Genomic DNA, 25,971 nt, shown 5'->3' with positions numbered 1-25,971 from the left:
CCATACCCCTACATTTACCACTTACCTAACACTATGGGCAATTTAGCATGGCCAATTCACCTGACCTGCACATCTTTGTACTGTGGGAGAAAACCGGAGCACCCGGAGGAAACCCACGCAGACACGGGGAGAACGTGCAAACTCCACACAGTCAGTCGCCTGAGGCAGGAATTGAACCCGGGTCTCTGGCGCTGCGAGGCAGCAGTGCTAACCACTGTACCACCGTGCCGCCCACAAGCTCGTCAATCTTCTATTCATACTAGTGTGTTAGCTCCAACATCATGAGCCTTCATTTTCCCGGGATGTAGCACCTTTGCAAATGCTGTCTGGAAATCTAAGTGCAGTACATCTACAGGTCCCCCCTTCATCAACAGCACATGATACTTTTTCAGAGAATCGGCATAAATGAACTTTATGTCACAGAGATCATTGCTGAGGGACTCAACTTTTTACAATTTATATAAATGACTTGGAGAAAGAATAACTAGAAAGAGAATAGGACCCTTCAAGGGCTAAAGTGGACATGTATGTGTGGAACCGTAGGAGATGTGAGGTCATCAATGAATATTTCTCCTCGTTGTTTACCGTGGGGAAAGACATGAAGACTTGGGAACTTGGGGAAGTTAGTGTGATATCTTGGGGACTGTCCATCTCACAGCAGAGGAGGAGGGGTTAGATGTATTAGAATGTATGAAAGTGGATAAATCTCCTGGTCCTGACCAGATATATCCAAGAGCCCTGCAAGAGGCTAGAGAAGAAACTGCAGGGCCCCTGACTGATATTTTTGCGTCATCGTTAGCCATAGGTGAGACCCTGGATGACTGGAGGTTAGCGAATGTTGTGCCCTTATTCAAGAAGGGCTGCAAAGGAAAACCTGGGAACTATAGACCAGTGAGCTAACATCTGTGGTGGGTAAGTTACTCAAGAAGATTCTGAGAGACAAGATATACACGCATTTGCAAAGACTGGGTTTGATTAAGAGTAGTCAGCATGGCTATGAGAATGGGAGATCATGCCTCACAAATTTGTTAGAGTTCTTTGATGAGGTGACCACGAAGGTTGATGAGGACAAGGCGATAGGACAAAGAAGAACAAAGAAAATTTACAGCTGAGGAACAGGCCCTTCGGCCCTCCAAGCCTGAGCCGATCCAAATCCACTGTCTAAACCTGTCGCCCAATTCCTAAGCACCTGTATCCCTCTGCTCCCCACCTACAAATACATCTGTCCAGACGCATCTCAAATGAATCTACCGAGCCTGCCTCTACCACCTCTGCTGGCAACGTGCTCCAAACACCCACCACCTTCTGTGTAAAGTACTTGCCGTGTGTATTCCCCTTAAGGTTTTCACCTCTCACCTTGAAAGTGTGACCTTGCGTTATTGAATTCCTCACCCTGGGAAAAAGCTTGTCTCTATCCACCCTGTCTATATCCTTCATGATTTTTTAAACATCAATCAGGTCCCCCCTCAATCTCCTGTTTTCTAATGAAAACAATCCTAACCTACTCAACCTCTCTTCATAGCTAGCACCTTCCATACCAGGCAACATCCTCGTAAACCTTCTCCGCACCCTCTCCAAAGCGTCCACATCCTTTTGGTAATGTGGCGCCCAGAACTGTACACAGTATTCTAAATGTCTTGTACAATTTTAACATGTCTTGCCAGCTCTTATACTCAATACCCGGTCCAATGAAGGCAAGCATACTATATGCCTTCTTGACCACTCTATCCACCTGTGCAGCAAACTTCAGGGGACAATGGACCTGCACTCCCAGATCTCTCTGCCCATCAACTTTTCCCAAGGCTCTTCAATTTACAGTATAAAAAGGAACCTTGATTATCCGAACGAGATAGGCGGGCAGTATTTCGTTCGGATAACTCATTATTGGGTTAATTGATTTCCTCTGGGGCTCGGAGGTTTCTGTGAAGTTTGTTCCCCATTCAGACTAGGCAAAAACATACTGCACATGAGAACCAACCCCACCTCCCCATCTGCTCCCACTGCCTGCCCATCCCCAACCTCCAACCCCATCCACTCCCACACCGCCCCCCTGCCCATCCCCCAGCCGCCCTAAGCCCCACTATCCACCCCCTGCCCGATTCCAACCCCGTTTCCCCGACCCCGCACTCTCCCTTCCTCTTCCCTCCCACCATCCGACCCCTGCCCGATCCGCCACACATCCGCACCTGGGAACCCTCCAACCACAAGGGATGAACTCAGATTTCTCCAGTTTCCTCATTTCCCCTCACCTCACCTTGTCTCAGTCAAATCCTTCGAACTCAGCACCGCCTTCCTAACCTGCAATCTTCTTCCTGACCTCTCCACCCCCACCCCACTCCGGCCTATCACCCTCACCTTGACCTCCTTCCACCTATTGCATTTCCAAAGCCCCTCCCCCAAGTCCCTCCTCCCTACCTTTTATCTTAGCCTGCTGGACACACTTTCCTCATTCCTGAAGAAGGGCTTATGCCCGAAACGTCGATTCTCCTGTTCCTTGGATGCTGCCTGACCTGCTGCGCTTTTCCAGCAACACATTTTTAGCTCTAAATAGATTTTAACCTCAGTACCCTCTCCGACAACTCTCCCACTACTGATGTCAGGCTCACTGGTCTGTATCTACTCGGAATATCCCAACTATCCTTCTTGTACAGGGGGACAACATGAGCAACTTTCCAGTCCTCTGGCACCTCACCTGTGTTTAAGGGTGCAACAAAGATATTTGTCAGGGCCCCACTAGTTCCTCTCTCGCCTCCCTCAGCAACCTGGGATAGATCCCATCCTGTCCTGGGGACTTGTCCACCTTAACATCCTTTAGCCTACCCAACACATCTTCCCTCCTTATGTCAATGTGATCCAGACTAATCAAACTTTTATCTCTAATCTCAACATTCACCATGTCCCATTCCTCAGTGAACACTGATGCAAAGTAATCATTCAGAATCTCACCCATTCTCTCAGGTGTGACACACAGCCTTCCTTCATTATCCTTTACAGCACCAACCCTTTCTCTAGTTACTCTCTTGCTTCTTATATATGAGTAAAAGGCCTTGGGATTCTCCTTAATTCTGCTCGCTGAAGTTATTTCATGATCCCTTTTAGCCCGCTTGATTCCTTGTTTAAGACTTGTCCTACTCTCCTGATATTCCTCCAGGGCCTTAACTGCCTGGACCTTATGTACACTTCCTTTTTCCTCTTGGCTAGTTGCATGATTTCTCCTGTCATCCACAGTTCATGAATCTTGCCCTTCCTATCCCTTGTTTTCAACGGGACATGCCTACCCTGCACTGTCTTTAACCTATCTTTGAAAACCTCCCACATATCAAATGTGGACTTCCCTTCAAATAGCTGTGTCCAATTCACATTTTCCAGCTCCTGCCAAATTTTGATATAATTGGCCTTGGCCCAGTTTAGTGCTCTTCCCTTAGGACCACTCTCATCTTTGTCTACGAGTATTCTAAAACTTGCAGAATTGTGGTCCCTATGAAATCCTCCACTGAAACTGCTACCACCTGGCCTGGCTTATTCCCCAACACTAGGTCCAATATGGCCCCTTCCCTTGTGATAGATATAGTCTATATAGATTTCAGAAAGGCCTTTGATATTAGATTAGATTAGATTACATTACAGTGTAGAAACAGGCCCTTCGGCCCAACAAGTCCACACCGACCCGCCGAAGCGAAACCCACCCATACCCCTACATTTACCCCTTACATAACACTACGGGCAATTTAGCTTGGCCAATTCACCTAACCCTGCACATCTTTTGGACTGTGGGAGGAAACCGGAGCACCCGGAGGAAACCCGCGCAGACACGGGGAGAATGTGCAAACTCCACACAGTCAGTCGCCTGAGGCGGGAATTGAACCCGGGTCTCAGGTGCTGTGAGGCAGCAGTGCTAACCACTGTGCCACCGTGCCGCCCACAATGTTTCCACATGGTAAGCTGTTCTGGAAGGTTAGATCGCATGGAATCCATGGATATACAATTGGCTTGATGGTAGGAAGCAGAGGGTAATAGTGGAAGGATGTTTGTCAGACTGGAGGCCCGTGACTTGTGGAGTGCCTCAGGGATTGGTGCTGGGCCATTGCTGTCTGGATGAGAATGTGCAAGGCATGATTAGTAAGTTTGCAATAAAATAGGCAGTATTGTGGACAGTGAGGAAGGTTATCAGAAATTGCAGCAGGACCTAGATCAGCTGGGGAAATGGGCTGAGAAATGGCAAATGGAGGTTAATATAGATAAGTGTGAGGTCTTGCATTTTGGAAAGTCAAATCAAGGTAGGAGTTTCATGGTGAATGTTAGGTCTTAGGGAGTGTAGTGGAACAGAGGGACCTTGGAGTTCAGGTGTATGGTTCTCTGAAAGTGGAGGCACAGGTAGACAGGGCAGTGAAGAAGGCTTTTAGTACACTGGCCTTCATCAGTCAGGACATTTATATTGGGAAATTGGGGCGTTATGTTGTAATTGTACAGGACATTGGTGAGACCGCAGTTGGAGTATTGTGTTCAGTTTTGGTCATCTTGCTACAGGAAGGATGTTATTAAACTGGAAAGAGTGCAGAAGAAATTTACCAGGATGTTGCCAGGACTCAAGGGTCTGAGTTATAGGGAGAGGTTGGACAAGCTAGGACCTTTTTTCTTTAGAGCATAGGAGACTGAGGAGGGATCCTATAGAGGTGTATAAGATCATGAGAGGCATGGAGAGGGTGAATGCACTCAGTCTTTTTGGGGAATTGAGGACGAGAGGGCATCCATTTAAGGTTCAAAGGGAAAGAATAAAAAGGAACCTGAGGGGCACCCTTTTTACCCAGAGGATGGCACACATATGGCATGAGCTGCCAGTGGAAGTGGTTGAGGCAGGTACATTAACAACATTTAAAAGGCATTTGGACAAAGTTTGTGAGAAGATTTGTAGCTCGGGTGCTCGTTGTTGTGGTTCTGTTCGCCGAGCTGGGAATTTGTGTTACAGACGTTTCGTCCCCTGTCTAGGTGACATCCTCAGTGCTTGGGAGCCTCCTGTGAAGCGCTTCTGTGATCTTTCCTCCGGTGTTTATAGTGGTCTGTCCCTGCCGCTTCCGGTTGTCAGTTCCAGCTGTCCGCTGTAGTGGTTGGTATATTGGGTCCAGGTCGATGTGTTTGTTGATTGAATCTGTGGATGAGTGCCATGCCTCTAGGAACTCCCTGGCTGTTCTCTGTTTGGCTTGTCCTATAATAGTAGTGTTATCCCAGTTGAACTCATGTTGCTTGTCATCTGCGAGTGTGGCTACTAAGGATAGCTGGTCGTGTCGTTTCGTGGACTAGGACTTATAACAGCACACAAACCAACAGCCACTCTCAGACAACAACTCACCAGGACAAAGGACCCGATACCCAACATGAGCAAAACTAACATAGTGTACAAAATCCCATGCAAGGACTGCACAAAACACTACAGAGGACAAACAGGAAGACAGCTAACGATCCGTAACCATGAACACCAACTAGCCACAAACCACAACAGGCATTTGGACAAATATATGGATAGGAAAGGTTTTGAAGGATATGGGCCAAGTGCAGGGAAATGGGATTAGTGTGGGTAGACATTTTGGTCGGCATGGAGCAGTTTGAGCTGAAAGGCCTATCTGCCTGCTGTAGGAGTCTCTAAATAAATAACTCCTATAAATTGATTAAACAGACCTTCCCTTACACAAAACCATTCTGCCTGATTATCTTCAACGTTTCGAATTGGTTTGTCAGAAAGTGTTTAATAATAGCTTCAAACATTTCCTCAACAACTGATTTAAAACTTCTAGCTTCCAGCTTTCTGTCTCTCTCTCTCTCTCTCTCTCCCTTTTGGAATAAAAGTCTTGCAGTTGTTATCTTCCAATCCAATGGAACCTTTCCTGAATCTCAGGCCAATGCAACAACTATCTCACTAACCACTTATTTTAAAACCCAAGAATAGAGTTTTATATCTAGCAGAGTTGACCACCCCTTGAGCTCTCCTTGCTGTTAAGCAATCCTTTTCACTTTTCCACAACTAAGATTAACCCAGTTATGTGGAATCCAAATGACACAATCTGATATAATGTGTCACTGCACCAACAGATGGTATTAGTGAAGAAAACCCTGCATTTCTTCATGAAACACTCAATTTCCAGTTCTGGCTGCGAGACTCTTACCTGAAGTTAAATCCCGCTGATACTTGCTCCTTGCCCATTCCCCCGTAAAGGTGATGGAAGCTGTATGTGGGCTTACAGTGTTTCTCTGACCAATCCAGGTCACAGTTCCAATCTATCAGAATCCCGATCATACCGCCCTTCAACAGGACAAGATACAGAAACACACACTGTGACCACAATCACACCATCAGACCTTTCAAACACATTATTCCATGGATTGTGCGTGTTGTTGACTTGTCCCGTATTTACTGCCCTTGGCATCTGGTTAGAGTCTGCAAAATCACAAGAGACAGCGTAGATGGGGAGTAACCGCACCCTCTCATAAAAAGTTTCAGAACACAAGGGCTCAGATGCGAGATAATATGCAAAAGAAGGAAATGTGACGTGAGGAAAATCTTCTCCACACAATGAGTAGTGCGGGTCTGGGATGCACTGCCTTGAAATCTGGTGGAGGTTCAATTGAAGCAATCAAGAGGATTTTAGATAATCACTTAAGTAGAAACCATCTTCAGGGTAATGGGGAAAAGGCCACAGTTCAGAGCTAAGTCATTATGTTCGTTCAGGGAGGCTGTTCAGACAAGATGGGCTGAAGTGCCTCCTTCTGCATTTTAATAATTCTGTGAATCTGGTGGCGAGCTGCCTCCCTGAATTGCTGCAGTATATTGGATGCAGTTAAGCCCATTGCACTGTCAGGGAGTGAGCTCCAGGATTTAGCATTACAGAATGTGTGTCTATTATCCTTAAATGATGCAGTGTCGGTCATGTTAAATTGAGCGAGCTACAGTTGCTATCTGCTAGTTGCAGTGGCATTGATTAATTGGAGGCCAATGCTCCTTGCACAAGTCTACATTTACCTTATACGCCAAGGCAGAGAAATTCTCCTGAAGTTCTTCAACAATGTATCCCAAACGGAACACAGGACACAGAGGGTCATGGACCTTATGGTAGGTGCAATTTTTCAGAGTTGCTTTGGTTACTGATTCCACTATATTCCGCCTAGAAAACACGGCTTTTGATAAAGTTAAAGAGAAAATGCCCTTTTATTTTAACAACAAAGAGTTAAAACAAAACACATTCCCAGACGTACCTTGAAACACCAAAGGCTGTAAACGTGATTGCATTCTTGATAAAAATGGTGAAGTTTTCTGCAGCCATCAACAGCGGTGGACTGAGGAGAGGACGGGAGAAGATGCCTGCATTAGTATAGCAGATAAACTGTCTCGCGGATAAACTAATGAAAGGCATAGCGAGGTCATTTTGACCTTGGGTTGGATGTAAAATGAGTGATATCACATCTCGGGGCTTGCAGTTTCATTGAGTTTATCAGCAATGCAGAGATTTTCAATATCAGCATTGTGGACACTGCCCGAGCTACAGTATTAGCCACATTTTAAACTCCCAGCATCTGTGTTCCCGACCTACAGTATTAGCCACATTCTAAACTCCCTGCATCTGTGTTCCCGACCTACAGTATTAGCCACATTTTAAACTCCCTGCATCTGTGTTCTCAAATTATCACTGAAGCGATTTACCACAATGCAATGCAAGTTGTGCAGAGATTTTTCATATTCATGAAAATGACAGTGAGGGATAAGTATTAGGTCTGCTCCACACGAGAGGTGGGTGGGGTGATGGCCTAGTGATATTATCACTGACACAAAAACAGAAATTGCTGGAAAAGCACGGCAGGTCAGGCAGCATCCGAGGAGCAGGAAAATCAGGATGAAGGGCTTTTGCCCGAAACATCGATTTTCCTGCTCCTTGGATTTCCAGCACCACTCTAACCTTGACTCGGATCTCCAGCATCTGCAGTAACCACTTTCTCCTTATCACTGGATTGTTAATCCAGAGACCCAACATAGCAGATGATGGAATTTGAATTCAGTAATAAAAGAAAATCTGGAATTAAGAGTTTAATGACCACTATGAAATCATTGTTGATTGTTTGAAAATCCCAACAGGATCACTCATGTCCTTTAAGGAAGGAAACTGCCATTCTTACCTGGTTTGGCCTACATGTGACTCCAGACCAACAGCAATGTGACTGACTCTCAACTGTGCCTCTGGTCAATGTATGCTGGTCTGGCCAGAGATGGCTGTAGCCCATCAATGAATAAAGGAAAACATGCAGAAAGGGCTGGGGGGGAAATTCTACACTTACAGCCAAAGTAGCTGGGGAAACAGCCACCAATGGGGAACCACTTTACATTGGGAATGCTTGAGAGGCAGGAGATAGGGTGAAATTGTTTCCACTGGAGACTGGATCAGGAAGGAGGGAGTAAAGCTGAAAAGTAATGGGCAAAATGTGTGTTGGTGACTCTTCCAAAGAGCCAGCAGAGGCATGATGGATCAAATGGCCTCCTTCTGTTTTACATTATTATATAATGGCTCATCAGAAGGTGCATTCCTGTTGGCTGTGTGATTCCATCTTCCTGGCCTGTAAATGTTTTATTGTAGCAGGAGCCAGTTTGTCACACAGACCACCACAAACGTGGAGGCACATTGTGGCTGTGAATCTGAGCTGAATTCATGAAGATTAGGCAGATCGTTTTATTTTGCATGGAGTCTGATTAGAGCAGTGATAGCAATGTGGATATCCCAGACCTTCCCAAAGTGCCACAAGCCTGTGCCAATCCCAAGTGGAGGATGTAACAACCCACAGATCTCAGCTAAGCGAGCCTGATCCCTACATAAAGCCCAGGCTGATGGGTCACACGCCAGGACCAGAGACCCATCTCTCTTCAACACCATAGCCACAGTGAGTCTGTAAATGGTATGAATCAATACTGACAATCTCACCCTCTTAAAACAAAGCAGATGCTATAATTCAACAACAGAAATTAAGACACACTTAGCTGGACTGTCAGATAGTGTTTTAGATGTATATTGTACCTCCCGTACATAAGTGAGCATGAGTGTCTGTGTGGGTGTATATGTGTCTGAGTACATGAGCATGAATGTGCGATTGAATGTGATTGTATGTGACTGTGTGCATGGGTTGGTATGTGTCTATGTGAGAATGTATCAGTGTGTGGCTCAGAGTAAATATGTGTGTCCATTTGTGTGCATGAGTCTGTGTGGATATGTCTATTTGTGTAAGTGAGCACGTGTGTGAAAAAATGTTGTTTTTGCCTCTTTTGTGAAATGTGCGGATAGAGATCAGACTGGGTAAGGACCTCCCCAAACGAACATGCATGAACCAGGTGGTTTTTATGATAATCGATGGTAGTTGTCATGGTCTGAATCACCAAGATTGGCTTTACATTTCAGATATATTAATCAAATTCAAATTCCAACAGCTACTATGTTGGGATTTGAATATGTGTGTGTGCGTGTGTGTGCATATGTGTGTGTGTATGCGCATGTGTCTGTGTGTTAGTGTGTGGGTGTGCATGTGTGTGAGTGCATGTGTGTGTATATTTGTGTGTGTGTGTGTGTGGGGGGGGGCAGTGGGTGTATGTCAGTGCATTTAAGTGTGTGTGTGCATGTGAGTGCATGTGAAAAGGGTGTCTTCGTCTCTGTGTGTATTTGGCTGTTGTTGGGAGTATGTGAGTGTGACTTTTCCATGTTCTTTATTTCTTTTCCCTTTGTGAATTGTTTCTGTGTAATATCCTCCAGTGACCAGCTAACACTGTGTAGCTGCCCATTCACTCACTATCTGACTTGCTGACTATGTCCAAGGTACTCAGAAGGTACTTTCCTGAAGCTTGGCTCTCAGTGCTAACCCTTTAAACATTTACAGGTAAAGCAGGGATCCGGCTGGTCTATCAATAGAATCGGGACCCACCCCAAAAATTCCCCATTTCCTCAGGGAAAGGGGCAACTTTGGCCTCTGGATTGTCCTTGGTCCTTAGCTGCCAGCTGTCTCTCAGAGAACTGCAGCAGCGCAGACACCAAATACCTCTCCTCTCATTGAACTCCTTATACCGCAAGCACCGGTGATGTAGAGAGGGTAGAGACAGCACAGACTGCTCTCCAATGCTGATTATTTTAATCAGTTTTTTACTCTTTGCAGAATGTGGGCATCACTGGCCAGAGGCCAACCTTTGTAACCCACCCCTAATTGTGTTGGAGAAGGTGGTAGTGAGCTGTCTTCTTGACTCATTGCAGTCCTTGGGGTGGAGGAGCCACAATGCTGTTAGAGAGGCAGTTCCTCGACTTTGACCCAGTTACACTGAAGGAACGGTGACATGTTTCCAAGCCTAGAGGGGAACTTGGAAGTGGTGGCGTTCCCATGAATCAGCTGCCCTTCTCTGTCTGGATGAAAGTGGTCACAGGTTTGTAAAGTGTTGTCTGAGGAGCCTTGTAGAGTTGATGCAGTACAGTGTAGATGGTGTACACTGCTGCCTGTCAGTGACAGAGGGAGGGATGGTGCGTCTAAACTGTCTGAACACTGGATCAAGAGCTTTCACATTTTGTGCTGTGTGGTTTCTTTGTCTTAAATTTCTTTGGCACTTCATAAACAGGAAGGAACTGGTTTAGATTTAGTGAGCCATGTACATTGGTCTCTCTCACAAACAACACAAAGGTTGCTAGGCGTGGAGTCAGATAAGAATCCTTACTTTGAAACAACGCTGTCGTCTTCGACTGGGCACCATCCGAAGATTTCACACGTCTTGCTCCCTTCACTGTTGTTTTGACATTTCCCACTCATTAGGCCTGGCAAGAGCAAACATTCCAGCAAGTTCAGGCAAAGAGCTTACATGACATCCCCATCATTTCCCATTTAACTATTCCCCTTTAACCCTCAGTAACGCTTAGTTTTCTCTTATAGAGTCATAGTGTCATGGAGTCATAGATTTATACATAAAATAGACTCTTTGGCCCAACTCGTCCATGCTGACCAGATTTTGAAAACTAAAGAAGTCCCTTTTGCCTGTGTTTGGCTCAGAACTATCTAAATGTCACCTATCTACTTCCTTGTCTTTGAAATGTTGTAATTGTACCTGCGTCTATCACTTCCTCTGGCAGCTCAGTCCATACACGCACCTTCCTCTGTGTGAAATGGTTCACGCTCAAGTCGCTTTTAAATTTTTACCCTCTCACCTTAAACCTGTGCTTTCTAGTTTTGAACTAATCTACCCTGGGGAAAAGATCTTGGTTATTCACCTCATCTATGCTCCTCATGATTTTATAAACCTCTATAAGGTCACCCCTCAGTCTCATATGCTCCATAGAAAAACATAGTCTCAGCCTATCGAGTCTCTCCTTATAACCCAAACCATCCGGATTTGGAAACATCCTTTTTTTGCACCCTTTCCAGTTTAATAATATCCTGATAATAGTAGGGCGACCAGAATTGGAAGCAGTACACCAAATATGGCCCTACCTATATATTGTACAGCTAGAACATGATGTCCTAACTCCTATACTCAATGCTCTGACTGATGAAGGCAAGCATGCCAAATGACTTCTTCACTACCTGGTCTACCTGTAATGCCACTTTCAATTATGTGCCTGCACCCCTAGGTTTCTCTGTTTGACAAGATTCCCCAGGGCCCTACCATTAACATTGTCCATCCTGCCCTGGTTTGCCTTACCAAAATACAAATGTTTTATTTACCTGAATTAAACTCCATCAGCCATTCCTTGGTCCACTGGATTAGTTGATCAAGATCCCATTGTACTCTGAGATCACCTTCTTCACTATCTACTATACCACCAATTCTGGTGTCATTACTAACCACGCCTCCCATATTCTCATCCCTATGTTTATATAAATGATGAACAACAGTGGACCCAGCACCGATCCGTGCAGAACGCCACTGATCACAGGTGTCCAGACTGAACAACAACCTCCTACCACCTCCCTCTGTCTCCTAAAGTCAAGCCAATTTTGTATCCAATTGGTAAGATCTCTCTGGATCACATACGATCTAACCAGTCAATCCTGTGGAGCCTTGTTAAAGGCCTTGTGAATGTCTATGTAGACAATGTCTACATCTAACTTCTTGGTCATCTCTTCATAAAACTCAGTCAAAGATGTGAGACACAATTTCCTATAAACAAAGCCTCTTTCTAATCAGTCCTTGCCTTTCCAAATGAATGTCAATCTGTCTTTCAGAATCCCCTCCAACAACTTACCTACCACTGACATCAGGCTGCTCTGTCTGTAGTTCCCTGGCTTTTCCTTGCAGCCTTTCTTAAATAATGGCACCACATTAATCATCTTGCAGGCTTGCGGCACCTCACCAGTAGGTGTTGATGATACAAATGTCTGCGATTGGATCCGAGCAATTTCCTTCTACAATGTTCTGTGATCCTCTGGATCAGGTTGCTTTATGTGTTTTATGACCTCCACCACCTCCTCCCATGTAAGGTGGACCCTTTTCAAGATATCACTATTTATTTCCCCAAATTCCCTTGCTTCCATGTCTCTCTCCATAGTAAATACTGATGAGAGATATTCGTTTAGGATCTCATAGTCATAGCATCATACATAAGGAAACAGACTCATTGGTCCAATTCATCCATACTGACCAGGTTTCCTTAATTGAACTATCCCATTTGCCTGCATTTGGCCCATATCCCTTGAACTGGATAAAGAGTGGAGCTGGAAAAAGCACAGCAAGTCAAGCAGCATCAGAGGAGGGGGGAGTTGACATTACAGGTTGGAATCGTTCATCAGGACTGGGGAGGGTAAGGGGGCTGAGAAATTAATAGAGGGAGGGAGTGGGGCTGGGTTGGATGGCGATAGGTGGATGCAGTAGGAGGTGGCTGTGATTAGTCAGTGAGAAGGGTGGAGTGGATAGGTGGGAAGGAAGATGGACAGGTTGGGTCAGGTTAAGGGGGCAAGGTGGAGGTGGATGAGGTGGGTGTTGGGGAGATTTGGAAGTTGGTGAATTCTATGTTAAGGCAGTATGATTGTAAGGTCCCAAGGCGGAAGATGAGGTGTTATTCCTCCAGTTTGTTGTGGCCTTGTTATGACTGTGGAGGAGGCCCAGGATGGACATATTGTTGGGAGAGTGGGAGGGAAGTTTAAATGGATGGCAACTGGGAGGTGGGGTTGATTGGAGTGTACCAACCAGAAATGTTCCCTGAACTGGTTCCCAAGTTTGTGCTCATTCTTTCCAAAGTAGAAGAGACCACATTGGGAGCAATAATTGCAGTAAATCAGGTTAGAGGAAATACATGTGAATCATAGAATCCTTACAGTGTGGAAACAGGCCATTTGGCCCAGCAAGCTCACACTTGCTGGCCAATTCACCTAACCTGCACATCTTTGGACTGTGGGAGGAAACTGGAGCACCCGGAGGAAACCCACACTGACATGGGGAGAACGTGCAAACTCTGCACAGACAATCGCCCGAGGCTGGGATCGAACCTGGGTCCCTGGCGCTGTGAGGCAGCAGTGCTAATCACTGAACCACCGTGCTGTCCCATGGAATCTCTGCTGGACTTTGAATGATTCTTTGGGGCATGGATGGAGGTGAGGGCAGAGGTGTGGGGGCAGGTTTTGCACCTCCTGTGGTCAGAGAGGAAGGTTTCAGCTGTTGACGAAGGGTTGGTGGAACATGTGGACCAACGAGGGAGTCATGGAGGGATTGGTCCCTGCATCAAGCAGATGGGGGGGGGGGGATAGAAATATCATTGGGATTGTGGGGTCAGACTGCAGGTGGCGGAAGTGGCAGAGGATCCTGCATTGGATTTGGAGGTTAGTGGGGTGGAATGTGAGGACTGGGGGACTCTATGCTTGTGGTTGGGGGAGTTTTGTTTGAGGGCAGAGGTGAGGGAATGGAGGAGATGCAGTTGAGGGCATTGTTGATCATGGGAGAGTGGAAATTATGGTACTTGAAATAGGAGGACATCTGGGATGACCTGGAGCGGAATCACGCACCCTGGAAGCACATATGACACGCCGGGGGTATTGGGAGTACGGGATCGCATTTTTGCAGGAAGTTGGTAGGAGGAGGTGTAATTGAGGTAGCTGTGGGAGGCAGTGGGTTTGTAATAGATGTCGGTGCTGAGGCGTTCTGCTACACACTTGTTTCATAAACGCAAATTCGCTGTACCATGATCGATGACTTGGGGACACTGTTTTGAAAGCACTAACTTTTAAAATGCGTGTAGTCTGTAACGCGATTACATCGCCAACACTTTAAGTGTTACCTCTGAAGCGCAATTTTTCTATAATACAGGGTTGCACAAGACCTCAACCATCGCGTTGTAGAAGAACTATTTGTATTCCTGATGTCATCAACTCGACAAAACTCCTCAGACAGCACCTTCCAAACTCACAGCCACTCCCCATCTCGAAGGACAAGGGCAGCAGATCCATGGGAACACCACCATCTGCAAGTTCCCCTCCAAGTCACCCACCATCAACATTCTTTCAGTGTCACTGGTCAAAATCCTGAAAGCAAAACACCCTTCCACGTGGACTGCAGCGGCTCAGGAGGGCAGCTCACCACCACTTTCTGAATTACATTTGAAAGACAAGTTCAGTGATCGTACCACTAGACCATTTCTGATTGGAACATGGATAACTACACTTCACACTATCGGATATCATCGGAGAGAGAGTGAAACAGAGGGAGGCTAACCGGTACAAAACTGCTATAATGAAACAGACTAACAAAGGTCAGAATGTGCAGGCCTGTTTTCCCAGAGCCTGTTATGCTCAGTCCACCTGTGGACGCAGTTACTTGAGTCGAAAAGCCATTGTAGTGGCTGAATTCCAGTCATTTCAGAAAAAAGTCTCTTCAAGCAATGATAACAGACTGTATTTTTATCTTTGTAACTAACTGCTTATATCTGCATTTTAGTTAATAACTATATCATTTGTATGTAGTAACTTTCAGCAAAAGTTGTGTAATAAACTAACCATTCATCTTGTTTAAACTAAAGTTCTGCTGCTCGTTATTTTTCAATTTGGACCATTCAAATGCTAAAAGGAGGTTAAGTAAGGTACAAAAGTTCACAGGTCACAGGTGTGCACCCAATCAGGAAGGAGCGATCCCATCCAGAGTGAGACAGTCTGAGGGAGGATACAGTTTGAGGAATTTGGAAGCTGCATGGGATTTGGTGCCAAGGGGAACAGGGGGTCTTTTACTTGGCTCAGCTGGTAAGGTTTTTTATAACAGGATCAGGAGCCCAGCACTAAACGGGACATGGCAGGGAAAGCTGTCAGTTCACTGAGTGGTGATAGCTACTAATTTGGCTTTCTATTATAGTTACTTACTAACTGAAGGTAAAGTGTGGGTCATATCTAACAAACTAAACGACCAGTAGAAAGTTTCTAAAAATCAAATTACGAACTAAGTAATTAAAATAGAAATACCAGGCCTGGTGAGGTGTTGTAACTGTGTGATGTGGGAGCTGGCAGATCCCATTGTGGTTCATAGTGACCACATCGGCAACAAGTGTTGGTACTTGAGGAATGCTGGTTCAGAGTTGAAAAGCTGGAGTCTGAGCTTCAAACACTGTGGCACATCAGGGAGGGGGATGAATTACTGGAACGCTGTGTTTTGGACATCAGTCACGCCCCTGAGATTAACTACCTTGAATTCAGTCAGTGGGCAGGGACAGGAGGGTGTGACTATGAGCAAGGCAGATAGTGGGATCCAGGAGACAGTGCTGAAGGAGCCTTCGCCCTCGGGCTTATCTAACAGATTTCTAGCTTCCTGTGTGGATGAGAGCGAGGACTGTAGAGAGAATGAACAAACTGACCACGGCACCGTGGTACAGGGAGCCTTTCAAGATGGGGGAGAAAAGAGAAATATAGTTGTAATTGTGTACGATATAATCAGGGAAATAGATCCTATTCTCTATGGCCAGAATCAAGAGTCCCAAAGACTGTGTTGACTGCCTGGTGCCCGGGTTCAAGATATCCCACCTGGGCTGCAAAAGTGGAGTGGGAGGGGAAAGATCCAGTTTTGATGGTCCACGTTGGCCAATGATATGGGTAAAAAGAGGGAAGAGGTTCTGCTGAGCATCCCGGGGCAAAATGAATAATCTCTGGATTACCGCCTGAGTCGTGAGCTAATTGACACAGCTTCGACAAAATTAAAGAGATCATCGAATGGATCAGAGATTGGTGTGGGAGAAACAGATTCAAATTCATGGGACACTGGCACCAGTACTGAGGAAGGAGGGAGCTGTTCTGATGAGTCAGGCTCCACCTGAACCAGGTTGGGACCAGAGACCTGACGAATCATATAACCGGGTATGTGGATAGGGCTTTACATTAAATAGTGGGGGGGTAGGTTCAGTTGCATGGAAAATTACGATAAAAGTGAAAGGCAGGGAGGGCTTAACAAAATTTCCAGAACAAGTAATAGCTGAGAGAGTATGGAAAGGGTCAAGAATCTAACTTCATGCACAGCAGATAAGGGGACGACTATGAGAAGGCAAGAGTCAATACAGGACTGAGGGTGTTGTAGTTAAATGCATGTAGTATACAAGACAAGGGAAACAAGCTTGTAGTAGTGATTGAAATGGCCAGGTATGATGTTGTGGGGATCACAGAAACATAGCTGGAAGAAGATCAGGCCTGAGAATTTAATATTCAAAGATACACGTCCTATCAAAAGGATAGGCAGATTGGCAGATGGAGCAGAATTGCCTTGTTAGTAAGGAATGAAATTAAAGCCAAATGGGACAGAGTCAGAGGCATAGAATCTGTGTGGGCAGAGCTGAGGAACCACAAAGGTAAAAAAAAGACCTGGATGGGAGTTGTGTCCAGGCCTCATTGCAAAATTCAGGGTGTGGGGAAGAAAATAAATCAGGAGACAGAAAAGGCATGTCAGAAAGGCACTATTACAATAATCATGGGGGCTTCAATATGCAGGTGGACTCAATCTCAAGGTTGGTAGCGGATCTCAAGAAAAGGAATTTGTGGAAAGTCCATGAGATAGTTGTTTGGAGCAGCTTGTGGTGGAGCCCACTTAGGGAACAGGCAATTCTGGATTCGATGATGTGTAATGAGGCAGACTTGATAAGTTAGCTTAAGGTGAAGAAATCCCTCGGGGGTCCTGACCATAATAAAGTAGAATTCACTCCATAATTTGACAGGGAGAAGATTGAATGAAATGTCATGGTACTACAATTGAGTAAAGGTAACTACAAAGACATTTGGTAGGAATTGGCCAGAGTTGGGGGTCATTCAGAAGATACATCAGAAATTCATTCCACAAAAGAAGAATCAGACTAAGGGGAGGATGAGGCAGCCAGGGCTGATAAAGGAAGCCAGGGACAGCATCTAGGCAAAAGGAAAAGCTTACAATGTGGTGAAGATTAGTGAGGATCCAGTGGATTGGGAAGCCTTTAAACACCAGCAGAGGAGATCTAAAAAAAAGCAATGAGGGAAGAAGATGAAATAAGAGATGAGCTACCTAGTAATATGAAAGAAGTTCACAAGAGTTCTTTACAGAGATTTAAGGTAAGAGAGAGGAAAGATTTTACATTGAACTGCTGCAAAAACAGAAAGGGGGAACAAAGAAATGGCAAAGGAACTGAATAGGTATTTTGCATCAGTTTTCACAGTGGAAGACATCAGCAGCAGACCAGGACTTCAAGAGAGTCAGGGAGCAAAGGTGAATGTAGTGGCCGTCACGATGGAGAAGGTGCTGGCGAAGCTGAAAGGTCTTATGGTGGATAATCGCCTGGACCGTATGGACTACATCCCAGAAATCTGAAGGAGTTAGGGGAGGTGATTGTAGAGGCATTGATTGTGATCTTTCAGGAATTACTGGAATCAGGGAGAGTCCCAGAGGGCTGGAAAATTGATAATGTAACAAATCTGCTCAAGGAGGGAGGGAGGGAGACAGAAGACAGGAAATTATAGGCCAATTAGCCTGACTACGGCCATTGGTGAGATTTGATAATCCATTATTAAGAATGAGGTTGCAGAGTACTTGGAAATGCATGGTAAAATAGAGCTGAGTCAGCACGGCTTGAGTGGTCATGCCTGACAAATCTGTTGGAATTCTTTGAGGAGGTAGTGAATAAGTTAGACATAATCTTTTTGATTTTCCAGAATGCCTTTGACTAGTTGCTGTGCAGAACATTGTTAAATAAGATGAGCCCATGGTGTTAAGGCAAGGTTAGAGGAATCGCTGACTGGCAGATGGCAGAGAGTAGGGACAAGGAGATATTCTTTTCAGGATGGCATGGAGTTCCTCGGGGTTAGCATTTGGAGTACAGCTATTCACATTATACGTTAACAATCTGGATGAAGGAACTGAGGAAATTATTGCAAATGACACAATAACACAGAATACTGAAAGGCCTGGATAGGATGGATGTGAAGAAGATGGTTTCGCTAGTAGGAGAGACTAGGACCTGAGGGCACAGTCTCAGAGTGAAGGGAAGACCCTGGAGAACTGAGATGAGGAGGAATTTCATCAGCCAGAGGGTGGTGATTCGGTGTAACTCATTGCCTCAGAGGGCTGTGCATCCCAGGTCATTGAGTGTATTTGAGACAGAGATAGATAGATTCTTAATTAGTAAGAGGATCAAGGGTTCTGAGGAGAAGGCTGGAGAGTAGCTACGATCAAATGGCAAAGCAGACTTACCTCTGCTGTAATATCTTATGACCTTATGACATAATGGTCATAATAATAAACTAATGGCTTGTTTTAATTTGTGTTACCTACATATTTGGATATATTCTTTCATCCAGGTTCTTGTCATATATCTGCTGTCAATTTTGTTTTGGATACTTTGGGGCTGGGATACAAATCCTTAAGGATCGCCACAATGTATCAATCAGAAAATATTCCCTCTTGACAAAGGCAAAGTATTGGGGATGCTGGAAATCTGAAATCCAAGCAGAAAATGCTGGGAATACTCCCCAGATCATACCGACTCTTTGGAAAGAGGAAAACAGAGTCAGTCTGTTAGGTTAATGGTCTTTCATTCTGTTGTGATGCAAAGTCAGTCACATTCATTATTTTCTGCTTTTATTTCACCATTCCCTTTATTGCTACCTTCTAACCAATTACAGGTGTGTAAGATATAAGGGTCTGAAAGGGTTAATGCTGAGGAACACCTGCAGCACTATGCACTATGACAATGTCATATGATTTTGGTGGGAGAACAGCTCAGGAATAGAACCCACCCTTCCTGGGTCTATATCATAGGGTCAATACAATGTCTACCATCTCGCTGTAACTTGAACATAGTTGCTATCATACATTAAATTACATCTTCAACACACCACCCTGTTCCCGAGGCAACACCTCTGTCTCAGGCTTGGGGCTGTGCTCCAATAAAGCTCAGCATAAGCTGGAAGAACAGCACCTCGTTTTCCAATTGGGGACTCTGCGGCCTTCTGGAGTCAATATTGAGTTTAATAATGCTAGGCCCTGAGCACCTTCTCCCACCTCAGGGTAGTGATAGAGGCAGATACTGCATGGGCATTTAAGGTCTTTTACAAAAGCACATGGATAAGCAAGGAATGGAGGGATACGGACCAATTGCATAAGGGAATAGTTTAATTTGATGTCATGGTCAGCATAGCATCTTGGGCCGAAGGGCCTGTTCCTGTGTTGTACTGTTCTATGTTCTACATTCTATGTCCTTACCCCCACCCCCACACACTCGGCCTTGTCATCACATTGGCTGCGTTTTTCATAGCCAACCCTGGGATGTCATGTTGCGGCTGTAAGGAAATGACTAGGCCACTTTTAGAATACTCCACACAATGCTGGTTTCCCTGCTACAGGAATGATGTTGTTAAACTTGAAAGGGTACAGAAAAGATTTACGAGGATGTTGCTGGGACTGGAGGATTTGAGCTCCAGGCAGAGGCTGAATAGGCTTGGGTTATTTTCCTTGTAGCATCAGAGGCTGAGGGGTGACCTTACAGGAGTTTGTAAAATCATGAAGGTCATGAATAGGGTGAACAGCCAAGGTCCGCTCCTCAGGGTGAGGGAGTCCAAAACTAGAGGATATAGGTTTAAGATGAGAGGGGAAAGATTTAAAAAGGACCTGAGGGATAACTTTTTCCCGCAGATGGTGGTATGTGTTTGCCAGGGGAAGTGGTGGAGGTTGGTACAATTACAACATTTAGAAGGCACCGGGTTGGGTATATGAATAGGAAGGGTTTAGACAGATGTGGGCCAAATGCTGGAAGGTGGGACTAGCAGGATTGGGATGTCTGGTCAGCGCAGACTAGTTGGATCGAAAGGTCTGTTTCTGTGCTGTCTGACTCTGTGATCCGTGACTATAGGTGCTTTAGACTCTTATGAGATCCCAAAGAATGTTACACAATTGGAGGTTTGCCCTTTTGAGGGCGGGATCGAACATCTATTTTCGATTGCTATTCTGACATTGGCTTCCATTTGGACTTCATTCAGCATTCCTCAGGAAGGAGTGCGCTGCTGACAAACCAGGAGGAAAAGGGACAGCCCATTCCCACTTCACCATTTGGTTAGCTTAAACTGTGTCCACATTTATGGATCTGAGAACAGACCATAACCTATTTCCCATTCTGTAGATTTTGCATAAAAGTAGCTGGCGTTGTGCATGAACTGCTGAATTATTCCAAAAGATCTTATTATGTGAGCATAGATTCCACATTCATTGCTACATTCATTGTCACACTGCAGTCATGTGCTAAGCCAGTATGTGGAGATCTGCAAGACACATGGTCAGTGAAGGAGAGAGAGAAAGAAATGTTCATTCCTAACTGACACAGCAGTGACTCTGCACAGTTGCTGCCTTTGCTGTTTGAGTTCATGAATTTCTGGACATCGGAATGCGTCTCAGAAGAATTAACAAACAGCGAAATTCACAGCTGAACTTAGAGGAAACTGTGTGGGAGAGGTGACACCACAGGAACAGACAAGTGCATAGTTTTAAACATGTAACCTTGCTGTAAGTCTACAGTAGTGAGTAGAGTGGGTTCTTTCTTGATTATTTTATTGAAATTTGTCTCTTGGTTAAATTTTAAAAATATAAACCATAAGTACTAATTTAGCTTAGAGCAATTTTTTTAGAGTGAAAAGACGATGCTATTTTCTCGGTCTGTTGATTGTGAAGGAGCAAAGATGGCCTTTAGTAGATATACTCTTCCTGTCAGATGTGGGAGTTTACTGATGTTACTGATGATTATGTCTGCAGCAAGTGTCTTTGGTTGTGAATCCAATCAGATCAAATGGATCGATTGAACTGACAGTTAGAGACAATGAGGAATTTTCAAGAGCAAGGGGGTGTGATTGATGGCAGTTATAGGAAGGGAGAAAAGCCGCAGATACAGTCAGGTAGGTGGGTTAACTCCAGGAAAGGTAAGAGAGGTAGGCAGTTAGTGCAGGATTCTTCTGTGGCTATCCCCATTTCAAGCAAGTATGTTGCTTTGGAAAGTGCAGGGGGTGATGTAGGGGGAATATAGCATGAACAGTCAGGTTTCTGGTATTGAGACTGGCTCTAATGTAATGAGGGGCAAGTCGGGTTCCAAGTGATTGATTTTGATAGACAAATGTTTCTGTGGCCAGCAGCGAAAAATCAGAATGGTGTGTTGCTTTCCTAGTGCCAGGATCAAGGATGTCTCAAAGGGGAGAGGGACCAGCAAGATTGCATACATTGGAATTAATGACACTGGAAGGGAAAAGGTTGAGATTCTGAAGGGAGAATATAGAGAGTTAGGCAGGAATTTAAAAAGGAGGCTCTCGAGAGTACTATTATCTGGATTACTCCTGATGCTATGAGCTAGTGAGGGTAGGAATAGAAGGATAGAGCAGATGAATGCATGGCTGAGGAGCTGGTGCAGGGGAGAAGGGTTCACATTTTTGTATCATTGGAATCTCTTCTGGGGTAGAAGTGACCTGTACGAGAAGGACGGATTGCACTTGAATTGGAAGGGGACTAATATATTGGCAAGGAGATTTGCTAGAGCTGCTCGGGAGGATTTAAACTAATAAGGTGTGGGGTGGGGGAAGGGGGATTGGTTGGGACCCAGGGAGATAGTGAGAAAAGAGATCAGTCTGAGACTGGTACAGTTAAGAAAAGGAACGAGTCAAGCAGTCAGGGCAGGCAGGGACAAAGCAGAGAACACGGTAGGACTGATAAACTTGCTTCAATGCAATTCAATAAATTTGCTTCAATGCAAGTGGCCTAACAGGGAAGGCAGATGAACTCAGGGCATGGTTAGGAACATGGGACTGGGATATCATAGCAATTACAGAGACATGGCTCAGGGATGGACAGGACTGTCAGCTTAATGTTCCAGATACAAAGAGGCAAGAGAGGAGGGGGATAAGGGGTTTTTGATAAGGATTAGCATTACAGCTGTACTGAGGGAGGATATTCCTGGAAATACATACAGGGAAGTTATTTGGGTGGAACTGAGAAATAAGAAAGAGATAATCACCTTATTGGGATTGTATTATAGACTCCCTAATAATCAGTGGGAAATTGAAAAGCAAATTTGTCAGGTGATTTCAGTTATCTGTAAGAATAATAGGGTGGTATGGTAGGGGATTTTAACTTTCCAAACATAGACTGGGACTGCCATAGTGTTAAGGGTTTAGATGGAGAGGAATTTGTTAAGAAATTACATGAAAACTTTCTGATTCAGTTTGTGGCTGTACCTACTAGAGAAGGTGCAAAACCTGACCTACTCTTGGGAAATAAGGCAGGGCAGGTGACTGAGGTGTCAGTGGGGGAGAACTTTGGGGCCCAGCGACCATACTTCTGTTCGTTTTAAAATAGTGATGGAAAAGGGCAGACCAGGTCTAAAAGTTGAAGTTCTAAATTGGAGAAAGGCCAATTTTAATGGTATTAGATAAGAAGTTTCAGATGCTAGTTGGAGGCAGATGTTCGCAGGTAATGGGACGGCTGGAAAATGGGAAGCCTTCAGAAATGAGATAACGAGAATCCAGAGAAAGTATATTCCTGTTAAGGTGAAAGGGAAGGCTGGTAGGTATAGGGAATGCTGAATGACTAAAGAAATTGAGGGTTTGGTTAAGAAAAAGAAGGAAGCATATGTCAGGTATAGACAGGATAGATCGAGTGAATCCTTAGAACAGTATAAAGGCAGTAGGAGTATATTTAAGAGGGAAATCAGGAGGGCAAAAAGGGGACATGAGATAGCTTTGGCGAATAGAATTAAGGAGAATCCAAAGGTTTTTATAAATACATTAAGGACAAAAGGGTAACTAGAGAGAGAATAGGGCCCTCAAAGATCAGCAAGGCAGCAGGAGAGTGGCAGTGTGGAGCCGCAGGAGATGGGAGAAATACTAAGCAAGTATTTTGCATCAGTTTTTACTGTGGAAAATTGCATGGAAAATATAGACTGTAGGGAAATAGATGGTGACATCTTGAAAAATGTCCATATTACAGAGGAGGCAGTGCTGGATGTCTTGAAATGCATAAAAGTGGATAAATCACCAGGACCTGATCAGGTGTACCTGAGAACTCTGTGGGAAGCTAGAGAAGTGATTGTTGGGCCCCTTGCTGAGATATTTGCATCATCGATAGTCACAGGTGGAAGACTGAAGGTTGGCTAATGGGGTGCCACTGTTTAAGAAAGGTAGTAAAGACAAGCCAGGGAACTATAGACCAGTGACCCTGACGTCGGTGGTGGGCAAGTTGTTGGAGGGAATCCCGAGGGACAGGATGTACATGTATTTGGAAAGGCAAGGACTGATTCAGGATAGTCAACATGGCTTTGGGCGTGGGAAATCATGTCTCATGCCTGATTTTGTTAAGAAGTAACAAAGAGGATTGATGAGGGCAGAGCAGTGGATGTGATCTATATGGACTTCAGTAAGGCGTTCGACAAGGTTCCCATGGGAGACTGGTTAGCAAGGTTAGATCTCACGGAATACAGGGATAACTAGCCATTTGGATACAGAACTTGCTCAAAGGTAGAAGACAGAGGGTAGTGGTGGAGGGTTGTTTTTCAGACTGGAGGCCTGTGACCAGTGGAGTGCCACAAGGATTGGTGCTGGATCCTGTACTTTTTGTCATTTATATAAATGATTTAGATGTGAGCATGAGAGGTATGGTTAGTAAGTTTGCAGATGACACCAAAATTAGAGGAGTCATGGACAGTGAAGAAGGTTACCTCAGATTTCAACAGGATCTTGATCAGATGGGCCAATGGGCTGAGAAGTGGCAGATGGAATTTAATTTAGACAAATGCGAGGTGCTGCATTTTGGGAAAGCAAATCTTAGCAGGACTTATACACTTAATGGTAAGGTCCTATGGAGTGTTGCTGAACAAAGAGACCTTGGAGTGCAGGTTCATAGCTCCTTGAAAGTGGAGTCGCAGGTAGATAGGATAGTGAAGAAGGCGTTTGTTATGCTTTCCTTTATTGGTCAGAGTATTGAATACAGGAGTTGGGAGGTCATGTTGCAGCTGTATAAGACATTGGTTAAGCCACTTTTGGAATATTGCATGCAATTCTGGTCTCCTTTCTATCGGAAAGATGTTGTGAAACTTGAAAGGGTTCAGAAAAGATTTACAATGATGTTGTCAGAGTTGGAGGATTTGAGATATAGGGAGAGGTTGAATAGGCTGGAGCTGTTTTCCCTGGAGCGTCGGAGGCTGAGGCGTGACCTTATAGAGATTTATAAAGTCATGAGGGACATGGATAGAATAAATAGACAAGGTCTTTTCCCTGGGGTGGGGGAGTCCAGAAGTAGAGGCCATAGGTTTAGGGTGAGAGGGGAAAGATATAAAAGAGACCTAAGGGGCAACCTTTTCATACAGAGGGAGGTGCATGTATGGAATGAGCTGCCAGAGGAAGTGGTGGAGGCTGGTACAATTGCAACATTTAAAAGACATCTGGATGGGTACATGAATAGGAAGGGTTTGGAGTGATTGGGCCGGGTGCTGGCAGGTGGGACTAGATTGGGTTGGGATATCTGGTCGGCAAGGACGGGTTGGATGGAAGGGTCTATTTCCATGCTGTGTATCTCCAAAACTCTATGACTCTAAATGCACTCAGTGGAGTTGCAACCACTTGAATTTTAGTTATGACTATTGGTAACTTATGGGAACCAGGAGATGTAACAACAGCTGGCCAGCAACGAACATCCAAATTGTTTAGCTGTTAGTGGCAGGCAATATGTATGCTGCTTAAACTAAGTCAAGTCAAATCCTGTAATCAGAGGGCCCAGCCATTGAGCCATCAAAGAGAAGCCAGCAGCCAATCAGCAGCACTAGCCCTTTCGAAGACCCATGTGTGGCTGATAATCTAAGCGTTACATAACACTACACTGAATCTTGGTGATAAGTAGGCGGAAGGGGGTACTGCAGATGCTGGAGATTACAGTCAAGATAAGAGTGGTGCTGGAAAAGCACAGCAGGTCAGGCAGCATCCGAGGAGCAGGGGAATCGACGTTTTGGGCAAATTCCTGATGAAGGGCTTTTGCCCGATACATCGATTCCCCAACTCCTCGGATGCTGCCTGACCTGCTGTGCTTTTCCAGCACCACTCTAATCTTGATGGTAAGTCATCACCAAACATGTACACCCAGAATAAGATGAGCTAAACGTCTTTCTTATTGTCCTGAAACAATTTAGCTGTTTCAATGGTTTCAGCAATAGGAAGTACGTTTCTCCTTGTCCCTGAATTCAAAATTAGTGGCTGCATTCATAGCTACAAATAAATCTGCTGTCATGGGCCACTCTACCACTAGGTGGAGCAGCAAACAGGCATGTGCAGAAAGGCAGTGCCTAAATCCAGGACCTCTCTGTATAATAGGCAAGAGGATCTCAAATACTGGGACTGAAGTTACATTTGCAATAAACCTCCACCCATTGCATCAACATGAACAGTAGCACTAGGGAAGGTGATACCACAGTGACAATGTCATGGGACTAGTAAATCCTAAAACTCCAGGTTCATGCTCTGCAAGGTGTG

General features: G+C 44.9%; 1 protein-coding gene across 1 annotated transcript in view; it reads right to left on the bottom strand.

Moving 5' to 3' along the window:
• The window catches only part of p2rx1 (purinergic receptor P2X, ligand-gated ion channel, 1), a 105,202-nt gene that overhangs the window by 18,141 nt on the left and 61,090 nt on the right, over nucleotides 1-25,971 (bottom strand). The window contains exons 5-8 of the mRNA XM_043718820.2: nucleotides 10,721-10,817; nucleotides 7,246-7,326; nucleotides 7,013-7,154; nucleotides 6,159-6,295 (exon numbers count right to left, since the gene is read on the bottom strand). Of these exons, the coding sequence (XP_043574755.2) occupies nucleotides 6,159-6,295; nucleotides 7,013-7,154; nucleotides 7,246-7,326; nucleotides 10,721-10,817 (457 nt within the window). The remainder of the gene's footprint in view (nucleotides 1-6,158; nucleotides 6,296-7,012; nucleotides 7,155-7,245; nucleotides 7,327-10,720; nucleotides 10,818-25,971) is intronic.

The sequence above is a fragment of the Chiloscyllium plagiosum genome, unplaced genomic scaffold (assembly GCF_037043375.1).
Source record: "Chiloscyllium plagiosum isolate Xiang-an unplaced genomic scaffold, Cpla_swu_hap1 HiC_scaffold_31, whole genome shotgun sequence".
NCBI lineage: Eukaryota > Metazoa > Chordata > Chondrichthyes > Orectolobiformes > Hemiscylliidae > Chiloscyllium > Chiloscyllium plagiosum.
Note: the sequence above shows the minus strand (reverse complement) of the source record. Positions and strands in the feature narration are given on the sequence as shown.